Source organism: Tiliqua scincoides, chromosome 7, assembly GCF_035046505.1.
Source record: "Tiliqua scincoides isolate rTilSci1 chromosome 7, rTilSci1.hap2, whole genome shotgun sequence".
NCBI lineage: Eukaryota > Metazoa > Chordata > Lepidosauria > Squamata > Scincidae > Tiliqua > Tiliqua scincoides.
This window is the reverse complement of record NC_089827.1, coordinates 5,277,813-5,296,560: the sequence shown is the minus strand read 5'-3', so window position 1 is coordinate 5,296,560 and position 18,748 is coordinate 5,277,813. Positions and strand designations below refer to the sequence as shown.

At 46.4% G+C, this 18,748-nt stretch overlaps 1 protein-coding gene across 1 annotated transcript in view; it reads left to right on the top strand.

The window, feature by feature from the left end:
- CERK (ceramide kinase) overlaps nt 1-18,748 on the top strand; it is a 45,165-nt gene that overhangs the window by 14,389 nt on the left and 12,028 nt on the right. The window contains exons 2-9 of the mRNA XM_066634031.1: nt 388-501; nt 3,552-3,674; nt 6,119-6,244; nt 9,266-9,329; nt 10,583-10,728; nt 15,024-15,098; nt 16,516-16,668; nt 18,168-18,273. Of these exons, the coding sequence (XP_066490128.1) occupies nt 388-501; nt 3,552-3,674; nt 6,119-6,244; nt 9,266-9,329; nt 10,583-10,728; nt 15,024-15,098; nt 16,516-16,668; nt 18,168-18,273 (907 nt within the window). The remainder of the gene's footprint in view (nt 1-387; nt 502-3,551; nt 3,675-6,118; nt 6,245-9,265; nt 9,330-10,582; nt 10,729-15,023; nt 15,099-16,515; nt 16,669-18,167; nt 18,274-18,748) is intronic.

Below are 18,748 nucleotides of genomic sequence, written 5' to 3'. Positions count from 1 at the left end.
CTCCACTCTAGCTTGTAGGCTGCCTGCCTGCCTGCCTGTCTTGCTGTAAGCTTTCTGCTTATAGCATTTGGTTAAAGTAAGACACTATAGCATCACATGAATATAATGAAGATAAGTGAAGGTAACAGGCATTGGGAACCACAGAGATAGGGGTTCCCCCTTTTCTGCAGTTTCCAGCGTCCACGGGGGATACATTCTCTCCCCCCACCCTGTGGATACAGCAAATTCAAGGAGGATGCCTGTAACGCGTTTTGAGAGCAATAACTTTCTTCAGACCCCCTTCTCAAATAGCCCCTGTTCTACTTACTTGTGTTTTATTCCACAGAGTTGAAGGCTGTTTATGCTGTTGTATCTCTCCCATGAATGATTTTTTTTTTTTTTTGGCAGAGTCTTGTTCTGTGCCCGTCTCTGAGATTATTGCTGTTGAGGAAACAGAAATCGATGAAAAACAATCCAATAAAGGAAAATGGCAAAAGATGGGAAAACCACACGCTTTCACAGGTAATACAACACCTCTACCCATTTCTGCGTATTTTTAACCATTTTAAACCAATAGGAATTGCTCCTTTTGAGCCATTAGGCTTTGCTCTGTGTGGAGAGCGTGGTATGACCTAAAACGAAATACAATGAAGGCACCCTTTGGGCTGCTTATTGCTGTGCACTTTTACTTAGGAGCAAGACCATTTGAATTCAGTGAAACTTTCTGAGTAAACATACTTAGGATTGTGCTGTTAGAAAACATATCCTCCAGGGGTGCTGCTCACACCTGGAGGTGCCACCCCCCCACACACTCAAAAGTCTTTCCCCCTCCCAAGCATTTCGAGGGTGTTACGAAAGCATTTTTGGTTTTCAGCCGAAAACCAGAAGTGACTATTTTTGGCCTCTGAGGGCCAAGAAAGCCACGTGCGATTTCCCCAGTCCTCAGAACACCTCTGGCGGGAAGCACACTGATACTATCAGCGGCCGACTAAGTGCTGTGCCGGGAGTGGATGGTGGCACAACGCCGCCCCCCAAACCTGGCACCCAGGGCATTTGCTCCCCCTTACGTATACCACTGTATGACTCCACTAATTCCCTAGATTTTTGATGGGATGCAGCAGAGCAACAACTAGCTTACTATGGTGTGCCTATATCCACTTGTTAGCGCTTGGTTACTCATTGGCTGTTTGGGCTGCGTGATGGAGATTACCACTGTGCCCCCTTTTGCTCAACAATCATAGACCATTTCCACCATGGCATGATGTCGTTGACATGACGGTGTGACATCATCAACATGATGGCATGACATCATCAACAGCTGCTGTTAGGACTTGCGCCTTATTCTCTTCCTTGCTCAAAGTGGCAAATGTCGGGGGGACATTTGAAGAGGGAAGAAGTCATTCCGCAAGACTCTTTCCATTTTATACCTTACCTTTTGGCCTCTTAGGGCCAGTATCTGAACTTTGCACTTTCACCATGCTACAGAGCACTGGTATGTGTCCGAAAGTGCACCAAAATGCAGCGTATTTCTGTACGTTTCAATATATATTTTTAATATAATGTGTTATAATGTTCAAAATTGATGATGGTTTCAGTACACTTTCCAAGATTTGCTGATGGCTTCACTGCCTGAAGCCAGACTTCAAACACATGCACACACAGACTGACAATTTTCACTCCTGTTTGATCCATTAAGCTATTACAGTTTCTTTCCTTGCATCTGCACTCCAGAGTACTTTCTAAAATGGTAGCTATTAACATTTTTTTGACAGGTGATTTTTCCAGGCCACAGAATCTTCCTCTTCTCCAAAGCAGAGAAAAAATGTGTTTAAAAGACACAGTTTTTGTTTTGAGTCACCCTCCTTGTCTGAGGCAAAACGACCAATATATAATTCATGTTGACTATCTCAGGAATGAAAATGAATCCCAACCTTTGAATAACAGCGAACAAAAGAGCAATACCCTAAGTAGCTTGAAATAACTCTCCTTTTCTCAGCTTCAGTCTTCCATCTGCAACGTAGGGATCTTAATACTTACCTGTCTTATAGGTAAAGATCTTCTTAAACTACCCCTCCCTCCGGAATTTTTTTTTTTTCAATGTTGTGTTTTTATTCCAAGGGTGCATTTTTATAAATTAAAAATTATAATCACTTTTTAAAATGTACTAGGTAGATGATATCGGGGTTTAGGGCCAGCAGGTGCAACCAGAGTCATGACCCATGCACCCCTATGATTTATTTTTTATTTTTTTGCAGATTTCCGAGTTTATTTTTTCATAGATTTCAGGGTTTTCTTTTAAGGAATGAGAAGCGCAGAAAGCAGTCACATGTTTTTATTCTGTTATCGCTGAATAAAATCACACCTCTACTTATGGGGTGGTTTTAAGCATTGCTGAGGGAATGTAGGTGAAGCATATTTAATACAGGTTGGGCATCCCTTATCCAAAGTAATTGGGACCGGAAGCATTTTGGATGTCAGATTTTTCCGTATTTCAGAATACTTGCATATACCTAATGACAGTGAGCGATCTCGGGGCTGGGGCCAGAGTCTAAACAAAAAATGCACTTATGTTTCATGTAACCCTTATATACGTAGCTTGAAGGTGATTTTATGCAGTATTTTTAATACTTTTGTGCATGAAACATTTTATTATTTTAGGCAAGAAAGTAAAAAAAAGTCATGTTGGTGTAGTGGTTTATGAGCGCAGGCGCTGGGCTTTGGGATGCTTTAGCAGTATTTGGTAACAATAACAGCCTCGGGCACACCTGCGGCTGCTGCACAAGAGCAAACTCTTGGCCTTGAATACGATAGGCGTCTAAAAGCCCCGAAGCCTGTCAACAAGACAGTGTTGTTAGAAGTGGCCCTTATCTTTGTCAAAGGAATGTTGTGGTCAGAGCCTAGCGGAAGCTCCTAGTAGAATCTTTCACCGACAGTAACCTTTTTATAATGGCAAGGGATTGCGACATGTTTAAAGTATAAATAAAGCAGGCAAGAGGTGGAGCAGACTCACTTTCATTCTGATTCTCATTCTAATTCTCCTTCTCATTCTAATGCTCAAATCTGCTCCAGCCTCAAGCCTTTTTCCTGCATTTACATTCAGACCTGTCTCTGTTGTCTAATTCTTGCCATGGCTTCTTTGCCACGCCAAAGCAGCGTCATGGGCTGCTCCTCAAGCAGCACTGAAATGCTACATGTTGGCACTCAGAAAAGTTCCCTTATCCGCAGGGGTTCTGTTCCGGAACCCCCGGTGGATAGCTGAAACTGTGGATATGGCGAACACCAGTTCCTGAGACCTGTACCCTCCGGAGCCGAGGGGAGCCAGAGGGAACACACATGGGGAGGTCCCACAGACCCGATCCGCAGTTAACTGAAACTATGTATATGGGATCCACGGATATGAGAGCCCCCCTGTACTCAGTATTTTAGAATTCCAGATAAGGAATGCCCAACCTGTACTGTCAAGCCATGTCTGAATTGTGACTGTTCTACACGGAGTGCTTGAGCATTCTTTCTATAGAATTCTGCCTCTCTGATGGGTTTGTGCTTGTGGCTTTCTGTATGTGTCTTTGCAGTGCATTACGTGAAAAGAGCGCGACAGCACCGCTGGCGGTGTAAGGAAGTGACATTTTGGTGCACCGACGAGCAACTTTGTACTCAGTGGATCCATGCACTAAAAGAATTACTTGATTTACAGAGTAAGTTCTGAATGAGGATGCTACTTCCTAGGCCATCAGTGCAGTTGCTTGAGTAGTACAGATGGGGGGAGGGTGTAAACCAAGTGTGCTCGACCTCAATAGATACCATGTGACTACTTGCTAACAATGGTGGAAGCCGTTTTTGTCTGACTGTGTAAGATGCAAGAAAAAGAGAAATGCAGGGGTCAGACCGGCTGCCTTTTTGCAAGCTCACTGATGCTCTGTAACTTTCTGCACCCTCCATCCCCAGCAGGGCTGTTGTGAGAGGGGTGCTCTTTACTCGGTGTCCAAGTCTTTCTTGGCCACAGGGAAAGAGGGGTAGAAATAAAAGGGGGTGTTGCCAGCCCCGAACCGGGATCCCCCAACCAGACCTCAGAGTTCAGCAGTGGGGTTGCTTCCCCCTTCTTCTTCCTCCTTTGCTTGACTCCTTCCCTGGGCTTGCCCCAGTCCCAGGGGAGCAGGCACAGAGCAGCCTTCAGGACAGCCTGTCCAGGGACCTCTCATCACCAACCCTGAGTGCCTTATGTAGTCCTGGCCACTCCCCTTCCTGGGCTCTCACCTCCACCTTAAAAGGCCAGCATCGCCCCAAAGCAGGGAGGCCCTCATCCTGCAAGAAGTAGCCAAGGGGCAATTTACCTAAGGGCAATTCGTAGCATGTATTTTAACTCAGAGGTAAGTCCTGCTGTGTTGAATGGGGTTTACTCCTAAGAAAGTATGCATAGGATTGCAGCCAATGCACACTTTCCTAGGGGTAGAACTGCACTGGAACTCAGGATGTATGCCCCCTCACCTTTAATCATGTGGGGAGTGGCCTGTTACCTAAACAGGCCCACCCATAAAAGATCATTCAAACAGTTTTACTATGGGACAGTGTGTTCCACAACAAGAATAGACAGAACTGCTTTTTTACAGTAGGGAAAAAACAGGTCCTTGCTGATAGTGAATATCTTTAAGGCTGCAGCTAAGTCTAGATCTTACATGCAGGACAATGAATTGGTAGAACTAGAATACAGCCTCATTATTCATGGGGGATCCATTCCAGGACACCACCACCACCCCGGCCCATAGATATGCAGATCTGTGCCACTTCTGGTTTACTTGTCAAACCTGAAACAGCTTTCTGATGCCTCTGGCAGGGCCTTCTAAGTGGCTTTCCCTGGTATCCATAACATCCTCAGTAAGTCAGATCTGCGGGTGCCAGATCAGCAGATACCAGGGATCTACTGTATACCATTCACAAGTGAGGAATCTCATTTTTGCTCCCCTAGGTTAGAAAGCAACAAAGATATTTCCCTGCAGTTAGAACACTGGAACAGCAGGGAGAGGGGTGAGCTAGAATATTTCTCCGTTAAGCTAGTTTTCTTCTTGCGGGGAGGTTTTTATGTGGGGAGGCATTGATATAGAACAGTCCATTCTACCATCTCATTGTGCTGCACGGGTAGACCAGTGGAAAGTATGTGAGCGTTTCACTGCTATGTACATGACCCTGGTAATCTGGGCAAAGAAACATTAAACACTCCCTGTAATGGGAAAGTGTGTTTCCTGTTCCTTCACCTCTGTCATTTCTCCCTCTTGCCTGAAAAGGGAAAGAACTGAAATTGCAGGGGTTTTTATTCAGGTCTTGGAGAGAAAATGGGAATTCCTAGGAGAAAGTGATTCTTCAACCACTATTGGTCTAGGAACTACAGAGGTTCCTGCAAACTCGCAGCAACCCTGCGATTGGCAGGTGCACTGCAGGGCTCTAGAAGGTGGCACCCCACTGCTTGAGAGTCTAGGCATTAGAGTCCAGAAAGAGTTGATAGAGTAATTTATGGAAATACCCTGTGGTGCACAGCTGGTGGATCAGCCAGAAGGAAAAGAGAAGGCTCATAGCTTAGTGGTAGGGCTCATCCTTCACATGCGGAATACAGTTTCAATCCCTGGCATCTCCAAATAGGTGCTGGCTGAGAAAAACCCCTTCCTGAAACCCTGGAGAGCTGCCGCTAATCAGCATAGACAATACTGAGCTAGACGAACAGTGGTCGGGTTCATTTAAGTCAGATTCTTATCTCCACTGTGTTCCTGTGAGTTTACTATAGATGTGAGAGGCAGAATGGTATAGTGGAGAGAGTCTCTGACACGGGCAGCCCAATTCTAATCTGCTGTGATGCAGCAGGGCCAAGCTGCATCCTGTTTGCAGATCAAGAAGGCTTGAGGTCTCCTCGACGTAAGGGCGCATTCATTCCCTTATCCCAGCAGTCTCCAAACTGGAAACCACTGTGTCCTGGAAAAGCACTCCCCATCCCGAGTGGCGCTGCATTTCTTTCAAGCTGATCTGAGCACAGGGATGGAGAATAGTAAGCACCGCCCTCCCTTGTTTGTAAAGAGAATGTAATAATTCTGATACAGGGAAGAATAAATGACCATAACCACTTGTAGCCAATTTTTGTTGTTGTTCTTGGCAGCCTCTAGACCAAAGCACTTGCTTGTATATATTAATCCATTTGGTGGAAAACGACAAGGGAAGAGGATATATGAACAAAAAGTTGCTCCACTGTTTAGCTTGGCTTCCATCTCCACTGATGTTATAGGTGAGTGATGTAATATGGTCCCTTTATCATGTTCTGAGTGACAGGCAGTGAATTTCTGAAAAGCAGAATTTATCAGGTATGCTTTTCAGAAGTAACCACATCCTGAATAGACCTAAGGCTTTCTTCTTGGGAAATGTAGCATTAAGTAATTTTTCAGAAGTTTTTACTGTGAATGTTGACCCCAAACAATTGCGTATTGTCATGACAAAGTTCCATTGTCTCTCCCTAGAGCCCGTGGTTACCATGCCCCATTTCAGGGCAAAGTTGGGTACTCTTAAACCCATTGATTTCAGTGGCCTTAGGTGTGCATAGCTGTGTTCAGTGGCAGACCATTATTTTAGATTGGACAAGACCAGAATGCTTATTAGATTCTTTTAATCTCTATTGTATTTAACATTTAATTATTGAACAGAATAGGCAGATATTTTCCCAAGTGATTGCCCCCGTTGACCAGTCTCCATTCTTGCCTGCCTGCTGGAAGGAAGATTATTTTGCTTCTTCTTCAGTTCAAGACATGGAATAGAGAAATGGCCTTTGACTGCTTGTGGAACTTTCCTGTCCAGTTTGCATCTTGGGCAGAACGAGCAAAGCTGTCGGAGCAGCTTGAAATCCATCCTCCCTTATCTGTGCTTATGGACATTTTGAACTGGCTTCTTAGGCCTAATCAAGTAGATGAATGGAGATTGCCCTCTCGCCATTTACATGAAATGTGTTCATGCTAAATCAGTTTGCCTAATAGAAGAGAAGGATAAGTAGTACTATTAGTTCCTGGAGATCTGATGCCAATGGAGTGTGGTGCGACAATAAACCCAGCACTCTCACTTCTAATGCTTTGAAGACATTGCAGTAGCAGTTGTACTCAGGCCCTGCCCAGGGGGAAACGGCACATTAAATTCTGCCATTTCTGGGCATTGTCATATACATCTTGCACATGCCCTGCTGCCCCTCAACCTCCTTCATGTCAGTTTAGAGCAGCAGCTCCCAAACTATGCGTCACGCTGTCCTGGGGTGCCAGGCCTCTCCAAACAGTGGCTTGGTGTGCTGGGAAGAGCTCCAGCAGGCAAAAACTGCACGCTGAGAAAAGCTCTCCTGCCTGCCCCGGCCCTCTCACTGCGGTTTGTGAAGGCACTTCAGGCTGCCGAACCTGGAGTGATTGGTGATGATGGCATCCTCAGTCACTCCTGGGAGCTATGTGCTGCAAACACAGGGGGCATGGTTGTCACGGGTGCCTGCATTTTGGGAACTGCTGGGTTAGAGATGGTGGAGGAGGAGGAAGAGGGGTTGAGAGCGGTGGTCTTCCTGATGAAGGAACGGAATTGCTCCCCCATTGACCACAGACTTGCCCAGTGTACCTGTTTCCTCCTCAGTGCTCTGCCTTTCTATGTTTAGTGACAGAGTGACAAAGTGGGGCAGGAACAGGGAAGCGGAGGGGTAAAAGGAGGGCATTGCCCTCTTCTGGTTTCCTTAGTCTACTCTACCACTAGGGTGGCAGAGTGAAAAGGAATGGGTAAGGGGGTAAAACAGAGGCCAGGTGAGATGGCCATGGAAGTGAACTTGCCTACTCCCATCGGCTGCCCACCCCACCTCTTGTTGTTGAGCTGCGCAACCCACCACCCCTCTCTCTGATGTAGATTTTGCACTTGTGACACCTGCTTAAGGCACCTCCAAGCCCACAGCGCAGACCATTTCGGTCACTTTCATATTGGCACCCATCTGTCTAAAGGCAACAAATGCATTTGGTTGTTATAGGGTTGTAGTGTTTCCTAACTGGGCAAAGGGGCACTTTTTCAACTGGTGCTCCTCTTATATTTAGCAGAAGAAGAAGATCTGTCCCTCTTCACCAGCACAATATCTTTTCTAGTGACTTTTTAATTTTATTTTATTATGAGCGCTTTGGGGACATGGATCCATTTACTTCTTTAATTTTCTCTGTAAACCACAGTGAATTTTTTGTTGTTGTTGTTGTTGCAAAGCTGTATGTAAATGTTCTTAATCATAATAATGAGTGATTCAGCAAGTCACTCTGCTGAGAAATGGGTGACAACCCATTTTTCTAGCTCTCTGCAATGTGGTTCCATAACACAAATATAATACTTTGTATAGGAAAAGGGGCATCGCAACACCAGCTGGCACTGAAAATATTTGCCGAAGCTTTTATCAGCAGTAAAACTCTTGCTTTCTCTCCCCCCCTCCGCGCACTTCTGTCTGCCATCACTATGCTGAGAAGAAATCCTGACATCAGACAGGCCTCCGGATAACTTGCTGAAGGGCTTCCAGCAAATAAATAACTTGCTAGAGATAACTGAAATAGCTTAAAAAAAAATTTTTTAAGAAAGCAGTGGTGCAAACTCCAAGCATTTTACAGCAAGATTGTATGTGCCAAGTTCTTCCTGTATTTTTCATTTTGAATCTTGTGAATCAAGCTGCATTTTAGATCACAGTTCTTCTCCCTCCCCGCCCCCCACTTCATTTTAAGTGGGTTGCACCTGCTGGTTATTTTTACACTGTATCTCAAACGAGTGCTTAATACCGGCTTTCTTATTTTGTGTTGTAATGGTCAGTTTTTGCCGCACAAAAAACCCTGATAGATATGCCTCAAGAAAAAGCAGTCTCTGGCTGTGACTCACAATGTGCATTCTGGATGCAATGTTGTCTTTTACTGCAGTCCTGTCCATTTTAATTAATAAGCCTTGTCTGGATTGCATCATGTGAAAAAATAAAAAAAAAGTAAAAATTTGATGGCATCACAAGGTAGCCAGAACTGCACACCGGATCTGGTGTGATGAAAATCTGGCTGTCGATTTCTCCATTTCCTTCCATCCCACACTCCCTCTGGATGACTTGAGCTGCCTCGTTGCCTTGGACAGATTCATAGTTTTCAGAAAAGCGACAAGAATCAACACTAATAAATGAGCACCAATAGTGACCAACCTTCAACAACCATTTAGGTTTATGGAATGATTATAAATCCCTTTTTGGCTACAATTTCTTAAGCTGCTTCTTCATTCTTCCCTCCCATAGTCACTGAACGTGCAAATCATGCAAGGGATAATATATTTGAAGTTAATCTGGAGAAATATGATGGGTAAGTTATTTTCCTCCCCTTTAATCTCTTTTTGGAGATAGGACGCAGGCCTGACTCAGGCAATCATTGAAAACATGGCTTAGTCTAGGTGTTCCCAAACTGTGCAGTTCCATGAACCACCTTGTCCTCTGCAATGGATTGTGGTGGTACTGGGGGCCTCTCCCGGCCCAGCGACCATTTGGAAATAAACCAAAAACTAGAGGCTTCTGAGGGCCATTCTACAGAGTCCCATAGAGTCAGTCACCAAGCCATCAGTAGGAACGGGGCTTAAGGAATAGCTACTATTTGGAGCCAAACCAGCAAACGGCCAGGTGGGAGGGCTCTGATCGTGACCTACTGTGCGTGGGCTCGCGACCCACCAGTAGACTGTGACATACTGAGAAGTGCTGGTTTAGTATATCATAAACTTGCTTCCCCACATCCTCCAAGCCAATTCTCCCAGTAGACAGGAACAGGAAGTTCTGTGGCCCTGCCATTGGCATAGGTAGATATACTCTCCAGTCTGTCCCTCCAGCACTATGCATCTGCCTGACATCTTCTCACCCACCTGGGTCTGTTAACACACAGTCAGCCACGTCTGGGAGGCCCTCTAAGGCACAGACTTGGCATTTGCCAATGCTCAAATCAGCCAACACGGACCCCACAGATAAGGAGGGCCACTGTATTTTGGCAGGAAGCAAATTGCTTACTGCCCATAGGTACACACATTTGGTCCCTTTTGCGTATATGCAGTGTTGGGCAGAAGTGGCTTAAAATGACTGTGAGAGCCCGCTGAGAATCCATGATAGCAACTCAACACAACTTCTGTGTGATATTTGTGTGCCAGTCACCGTTCAAACTGGCCCCGTTATGTTAAGTGTTATTTAAATTATGTGGGTCTTTCCCAACAGGTTGGCAACTTCTTTCGCAGTGTGTGCTCCATCTCAGTGTCTGCCTTGCATTCTTGGTTTTTGTTCAGCCGACATTTGTGATGCTACACACACCGAGAGAGGAAAAATTGTTTTACAGTCTCTGTCTCTCTCACACACGCGCACGCACAGAACCTGTGAACAGCTTCTGCGCCTGAAATTACATTTCTGGGGATCACTTCAGGTTCCAGTCTTAGCTTTAAAAACCAGTTTGCGCAGCTCGATAGAGGAGTTCTGAAAACAATTAATGTCTATCAATTTAACAGTCTATCTATTTGGGTGCATTTGGGCACATTTCATTTATTGACCGTTGGCATGTGTATATATTTGTGTGTTTCCTGGCAGTGTTGTTTGTGTTGGTGGGGACGGAATGTTCAGTGAACTGATGCATGGTCTGCTTGGAAGAACCCAGAAGGAGTCTGGCATAGATCAAAATAATCCCCAAGCGCCATTAGTCCAGTGCAATGTAAGGATTGGCATTATCCCTGCCGGTAAGATTTGCAACCAAGGTTAACTTTCAGCATACATATTAATTTATTGAGGCTCCTGTAGTAAAAAAAAAAATGCATATTTTGAGAAAATTTAATATCCTATTGGTGTGGTACAAGCACGTTAACACAGGGACCTCAGCAGATGTTAGCAAAAGAATCACAAAATTAGAATGAATTGTCACATGCTGCACAACCCTCTTGCTACCTTCTTCTGTATAGAGTTGAACATGTGAAGGAGAGAGTAGCAGGGTCACTAATGCTGGCCCCATCCTCGATCCCTGGCACAATTCACCTAGTAAGCATCGTGAAGGTCTTAGTAGCGGAGGGGGCTGGAGTAGATGTGATTCTGTTTTCTCTTCCCCTGCACATTAATTTGTCACTGATACTGTTGTGGCTCGAAGAGCTTTACTAGGAAGTACAGTTGGTGCTTGTTATTTGCGGGGGATCCGTTCCCTGATCCCCTGCAGATACTGAAATCCGCAGATAATGAAATCCATGGTCGGGCCTCACTGAACATAAGAACAGCCCGTCTGGATCAGCCCAAAGGCCCATCTAGTCCAGCTTCCTGTGTCTCACAGCGGCCCACCAAATGCCCCAGGGAGCACACCAGATAACAAGAGACCTGCAAGGCTTCCTGGGAATTGTAGTTTAAGAACATAACAGCCCCACTGGATCAGGCCATAGGCCCATCTAGTCCAGCTTCCTGTATCTCACAGCGGCCCACCAAATGCCCCAGGGAGCACCCCAGATAACAAGAGACCTGCAAGGCTTCCTGGGAATTGTAGTTTAAGAACATAACAGCCCCACTGGATCAGGCCATAGGCCCATCTAGTCCAGCTTCCTGTATCTCACAGCAGCCCACCAAATGCTCCAGGGAGCACACCAGATAACAAGAGACCTGCAAGGCTTCCTGGGAATTGTAGTTTAAGAACATAACAGCCCCACTGGATCAGGCCATAGGCCCATCTAGTCCAGCTTCCTGTATCTCACAGCGGCCCACCAAATGCCCCAGGGAGCACACCAGATAACAAGAGACCTGCAAGGCTTCCTGGGAATTGTAGTTTAAGAACATAACAGCCCCACTGGATCAGGCCATAGGCCCATCTAGTCCAGCTTCCTGTATCTCACAGCAGCCCACCAAATGCTCCAGGGAGCACACCAGATAACAAGAGACCTGCAAGGCTTCCTGGGAATTGTAGTTAAGAACATAAGAACAGCCCCACTGGATCAGGCCATATAGGCCCATCTAGTCCAGCTTCCTGTGTCTCACAGTGGCCCACCAGATGCCTCAGGAAGCCCAGAAGACAACAAGAGACCTGCATCCTGGTGCCATCGCTTGCATCTGGCATTCTGAGGTGATGCCAGAATTCCACAGGAGCTCTGGACGCAACCAAAAGTGTTCTGAGGCCCTCCAACCAGGGCTTGCGATCCGCGTCAAGGCAAATCTGCAGACCACAAACTTGCGGATGATGAAGGCCAACCTGTAGTTGAAGTAATAGAGCCATCTTGTGCACCAGTGCTCTTTTCCTTCTTCTTTGCAGGCCAGTTGTACCCTCGAATGTGCTTATTTAGGGTGGGGAAAGGGCCATGTTCACCATGGTCCTGAAACCAGGACCACAGTCCTGCATTGTTGTTCCCATGTAGTCAGGAGACTTGAGGCCTGATATGTCAGAGCTGGAATCCAATCCTGCACTACCGTACGTGTGATATTGCTGCCACGCATACACAACACCGTGTGTACACGGACGCTTAGTGGATCTGTTGAATCAGGCTTTGTTTTGGCTTAAAGTTGTCTGTTTTGTCCTTTGTGAAGAATCAACACATTGTCCGTGGTGTCTGCACATTCTCCAGGATGGTCTTTTCTCAGGATGGCTTGCTCTTAAACAAACCTTCGTCCTCGAATATACAGTGGGGACCTCCTTATCCATGAGTTCGGCATCCATGGATTTGAGTGTCCACACACGCCGAGCCCACACTGCAGACAGCCTCCTGGACATGACCAGAAGCCACTTCCCATTCACACTTGTGACTTCCAGTCATATCTTTCTCATGACTTAAGTTGTGTGCTTATTCTTCCTGCACATTATTTTGGTCTAGTTCTCAGTAAGGTGCTAAATCACCTTGCATTCCTCCTTGCATACAGAAAAAATTCCCTGCACACAGCAAACTAGCTGTCAGGGAGAAGGCAAGGGAGGTTCCATCCTAACCTCACTTTCCTGGGAGTAAGTTCCATTGAACACAATAGGACTTACTTCTGAGTAGACCTGTTTAGGATTGTGCCCTAAGTCTCGTAGTGCATTCTTTCTTACTCATCCCAGGACAGCTGCCCTTGAAAGCTGAGAACATCAAGAGGGCAAACCATAGCGAAGGAGGGCTCCATTGGGAGCCATTGGGGTCTCACCTTGCCTTCCCTAGGGACTCAAAACTCACAGATATTGAGAACAATGTGGGTTTTGCAGCCATACGTCCAAACCCCCCACATGGAAGACTTCAAACTTCATGTGTTAAGAAGTGAAAAGGTTGGAAAGAGGTACTCGAATATTCCATGTATAAAAAGCTCACAGATGTCTCACAGAGAAAGAAACCCCCATTGGCTTTGCATCCAAGCACATGCTTATTCCATGGGGAAAGCCCATTTCCCATGACAGTTTTTGCCGCTTTTGTCTGGGCCTGAGAAACCTGTTTTTGAGACCAGGATGTGTGTGTGCTATCCTGTGTACTGCCTGGGATGCCTTTTCCTGTACTTGCAGGTTAGTTGGAGAGCAGCATCTCTGTGCATGTGTTCTGCCTCACATATAAGTAATGATTATCTAGTCCTTGTGCATCCAGGATTTGGAGGCAAGGCTTCTAGATCAGAAGGTATCAGCTCAAGGCCAGCTTGTCCCTTAGATTGCTAACCAAGCACCAAAATGTAAGTGGCTTTTAGGAGTTTTATACGGATTGTTGGCTCCCCAATAAATGAGTTTTCTCCACCTTTTTTTTCTGCTGCCTTAAAACACACCTTCAAATCGCATTATGAATAATAGTGGGTCCTCTTTATCCTCAGTCTCGGTAGTAGTGGATTTGATTCAGAGCGGATCCAGAGCCTGTGCTGGAGGGCTTCAGAGGAACTCTCAGGTGTGACTGGAAGACAACCAGGAGGTCTTCTGAGTCACGGGGAGGTCACAAATGGCCTCCCTGCTCCTCAGAAGGCCCATCAGAGGCTTCAGAATGGTACTTCTGGTTTGCCAGTAGGGCCCCCTGCAGATTTCACTATCTGTGGAATTTGGTATCTGTGGGGGATCCAAAGGTTCACTGTATTGTGTTTATCAGAAAGGAATCAGTATCCAAGCCACCCATCAATCAAATGAAACTGGGGCATTTTGGTGGTTGTCAGGCTGTGTCCTTGGCATGTCCTGTCTGGGCTGGAAGCCTCGCTTCCGCTTTCCCTTGATTTTAATTAAGTTGCAGAGGAGTCGTTGACATGCAGTGAAGCCTGCCATATGGAGAGTGACCCAAATTGCTCAGTCTGTTCCTCTCCGTTTAACGGCACTCATCCTGCCAGTCTGCCTAACAAATCAAAGTTTTGCTTAAACACACACAAAACCTAATTCTTTTGTTCCGCTCTTGGCAAACAATGCCAGCTTGACAAAAGGATTTCCAGTGCGGTTCTGTAACAGTGGATCAATGTCCCCCCTACGCCTCTCTAGAAACAGTGCAATGACCCTTCCTGCCTGTGTTATCAAGCGGACTAGAAGAAAGCAAACACTGCTGGTAGTTTTTTTTCTTTATTTTCTTTTCCCCGTCACACTACATAAAATGTTTAGTGAGAAAAAAGGGGGGGGGGAAGTTTGCTGGATGGAAGGGGAGAAAGTTTTCTATTTGGCTTGGCCATTCTCCAAACAGCATATGATGTTACCAGTGGAGTAGCTAGAGGGGGGCAAAGCACTAAGTTTTGCAGGCACCTCAACGCGCCATGCAAGCAGCTGCTCCCCGCTTCCCTTCGGAGCCATTCCGAGCGGTGGGAGCAAAACGCAGGCGAATGTCTCCGGTGGGTTCTTCAGTCATCAGAAGGGGGCAGTAACTTCAGGGAGCTACTTTACTAAGAAGGAGATGAGGAAATTTGCTTGTTTGAGCTTCCTTCTGCTTGCGCTTTTTAGAATATAGAAAGCTGTATCCTATAGCTATAGGTGAGAAACGAGGATAAACATGGGCAAGAAGTTATATACCTATCTGGAAGGAAATGACTGTTCTTGTTGCCTGTCCTTACCCTGTTGTTCAATTATATAGAAAGTAAAGGCCAATTCATGTTCCAGGTTCGACAGACTGTATATGCTATGCAACAGTTGGCATCAATGATCCAGTAACATCAGCTTTACATATCATTGTGGGTAAGTTTCCAACTCAGAATTTGTTCCCTGTTAAGAAATGACAGGGCCCAATCCCCCAGGGCCGCAGTGCTGGTTTACCGTGTGCTACCCTGGCAACGGCTGTCGCAAAAGCACTTCACGATGGTTGAGCAGAAGCAGGCACTAGTTCAAAGGTGAGCATGGGTGGGTGCTGGTCTCTTGTGCCAGCGGCAGAGGTACTGGCCCTGGGGCCAGTAAGTGCACTGCTAAGTGGCACAGAGGCAGGAAAAGGTGGGGAGTCTTAACGGGGCAGGGAGAGGGTAGCAAAGGGGCTGGGCGGACTGGGCCCTGGAGGGGATGGGGGTGATAACAGAGGCTCCCACCAGATCCTATCCCTCCACTCAGGCCCGATCCACCGACATGGGGCCGCACATGCCTGTGTCTGCAATTTTGCTGGTGCAGGCCCAAGAAGCCCCATAGCAGCTGCTGGGACTTTCCCCAGGGCAAGGGGAACAAAAAGCCCTTTACGTCAGAGGAGACCAGCAGCAGTCTTGTTGCCCGTGCTGGATGCAGAGGTGGCCATTTTGCTGCCGCCACATCACAGTGCGGGCACTTTGGTTAGGGCTGAGCTGTCCCTGAGATGCTCAGCCTCTTTAGTCAGTTGTACACCAACTTACATCCAGTGCATATACTTGACTGAAGTTTATTACAGCCACCCCTGGGGGCTGGGGATAAGAATAGGCCCTCAGTTTGGCTGTACTTGTCGTAAGAGGCGACTAAACAGCCACCGGGTAGATGGGACTGTTAGCCTGGGAAGGCAGCTCATCTGAGAGAAGGAAAACTCCGATCCCAAACCTCCACTGCCTTGTGGCTACATCCAGTTATGGGAAAGGCTTCAGGAGTCAACCTGGAGGCAAAATCTGGAGCCGGAGTCCCTGAGGCAGTTCATGGCTGAACACAGTCACGTTCTGGCAACTCCTGCGACGCCGCTGGAACCAACCGTATTGGCTTCTGCCTTTCCATTGGACCATTTCAGCGACGTGGAGACGGGGGATTTGCTGCATGGGAAACAGTCTATCTTCCATACCTACTTTACACAGGCTTCGCGCACTGGAGAGGACATTTTGTTCCAGAGCCACCATTCAGAGCGCGATACCATAGTCTTCTGAGACTGAAGGATGCCAATGATTACAGCCAGTATCACAGCCATAAACACACACTCAAAATACCAACAGCCCCTTGTCTTGTTTATAAAGCCAACAATTGTAACTCCTTGTCAAATTTATTGTTTCCAGAGTCTACACTGGACTCCTTTTAATTACTGCGTTGGTCAGTGCAGACTCTGATAGGCACAGACTGTTGCATCACAAACATGCTGGTTTTTGTCTCGGAGTAACTCTGGATTTGCGCATTAAAACAGTATAACCATCTTATAATCTGAAATGTCTCTTGCCGGTAGGAGACACTCAGCCTCTGGATGTCTCTTCTGTTCATCGCAACGGCACCTTTCTGAAATACTGTGTATCATTATTGGGGTATGGTTTTTATGGAGACGTGCTAAAAGACAGCGAAGAGAAGCGCTGGATGGGTGCTGTCCGATACGACTTATCAGGTAAAAGGTTCCTGCCTTTATGTTTTCTCCATCTTTTTGTATAAACCTAGACAAAAACAAGTGACCAAGGGCCCAATCCTATCCAACTTTCCAGGTCCTGTGCAGCCGCAATGCAGCCCCGAGGTAAGGGAACAAATGCTCCCATACCTTGAGGAGGCCTGTGTGACTGTCCCCCCCAACGCAGGATGCAGCGCAAGTCCCATTGATGTAGTTGCACCGGCCCTGGAAAATTGGATAGGATCGGGCTCTAACACATTGTAATCTTACCAAAATATGATTTCATTAAAAGTTAATGGTATGGTATTTAGAAAACATTTTAGGCACCTTCCAATATAATTCAAAAGAAGTGTGCCCTGGTATCTGCATGGGTTCTGTTCCGGAACTGCCACGGTTACGTGAAACTGTGTATACCAGGGAACGCCTCCTACCCCCCAGAGGCAAGGGGAACACTTTGCAACGGCGCAAGGCCCAGGCATGCTGGAGGGAAGGTAAGTCCAGTGCAGTGGCAGGAGGAAAGCAGGATGGGGCAGAGTTGGGCAGATCAAACCCAGGTGGGAGGCAAGATTGGTGGCACACACCGTATCCAAGCTCCCTTTCTGAACCTGATTCACCTGCACAGATCAATGCGGTCTTGAGCCAGCAGTATCGCTGGCCTAGGTCCAAGTTCATTGATCCATTGCTGCTTCTGGGGCTTACCCTGGGGCAAGGGGGCAAAGCCAAAACTCCCCCTTTGTAGCCCAACCAGTGCTGCTGAATCACCACCCGGGGACTTGATGTTGTATTGGGCTTTAAGGGTCAGTTCCCACACATTCCTTTATCCGTGTTTCTACTTTCTCATGAGAATTTCTGTCCGTGGTGAAATACTGCCTCTTGTCATTGTTATTTATTATTAATAATGATTATACTGCTGTTTAATGCAAAAGAAAACCAAGCAAAATAAACAGAGCGAAATAGGTTTTTAAAAAAATGGTTTCCTGCCCCAAAAGTGCTCACACTCTGCAAAAAACACAAAAGGGACACCAGCAAACAGGCACTGGGGAAAAAATTATTTCTTGGCAAGAAAAGGGACAGTTGCTCATCTCCTACTAGGTATAAGAGAAACACCACTTAAAACGTTATTCTGTACCCAGTTAGCAGGCGTCTGGCTGTAGAGAGTTTCTTCACTAGCCAGATGCCCTCTCAAGCATTGGGTTCCTGCCTTTATTTCTGACCTGGCTCCAGGGCTGTGGCGATCTGGGTAGTGGTGCTGGGAAGAGGCAAAGCACACTGTGCATGACTCTGTCTATCCCATGTGCCTTTGGGTCCCTTGTAACGCAAACAAGCCAAAAGAAACGAAAATGGTCGTTTTTTTGCCGCCACCGAGGACAATGAATTAAAGGATGTGAACAGGGAAAACAGAAGTTCTGCTTTCAGTTCTGTAGGAGAATTGCCAGGAAGACAACTTCAGCGCTGGTTAACCAAAACTAATCATATCTTCATTCTTTTTTTCCTCCTCAAAGGTTTCAAGACCTTTCTCTCCCATCATTGCTATGAGGGAACAGTATCCCTTCTGCCAGCAACACACACTGTGGGATCTCCAAGGGATAAAAATTACTGCAGAGCTGGGTAGGCTAAAAAAAAGTAGTTTGCCTTAAAACCTATTGATTTTCAGCAGATGTGCGCTAAGGTGTATAGCCTAAAACGGAGTACGTGACTCCTAAACTTTAAGCCAAGTTTTTAATTCATTTTCTGTACCAGTTCAGCATTGAGATATTATACCTTAGAACTGGGAAGAGCTAGAATATTCCATAAGTTTGACACTAGCCTCTCCTCAAGAGTGCATGGCATATCGCAAGCAGAGAGATGGCTCAAGCAAGAAAGCCAAGCCGCACGCAGAAGGAGAAAGCAAGGCCTCCTCGTCCTCTGTGGGACCAACAGCAAATCTGAGGGGGGGGGGGGAGTGGAAAAATACCTTTCCATTTCCATATTTGGCAGTTAGTCAGATCCTGACACATGAGCAAAACCATTAATCAAACTTTCTGAACAAAATTATACAAAACTGTTTGTGGCCGTGCTTGATACCCCAAGTCAAGGGCATACA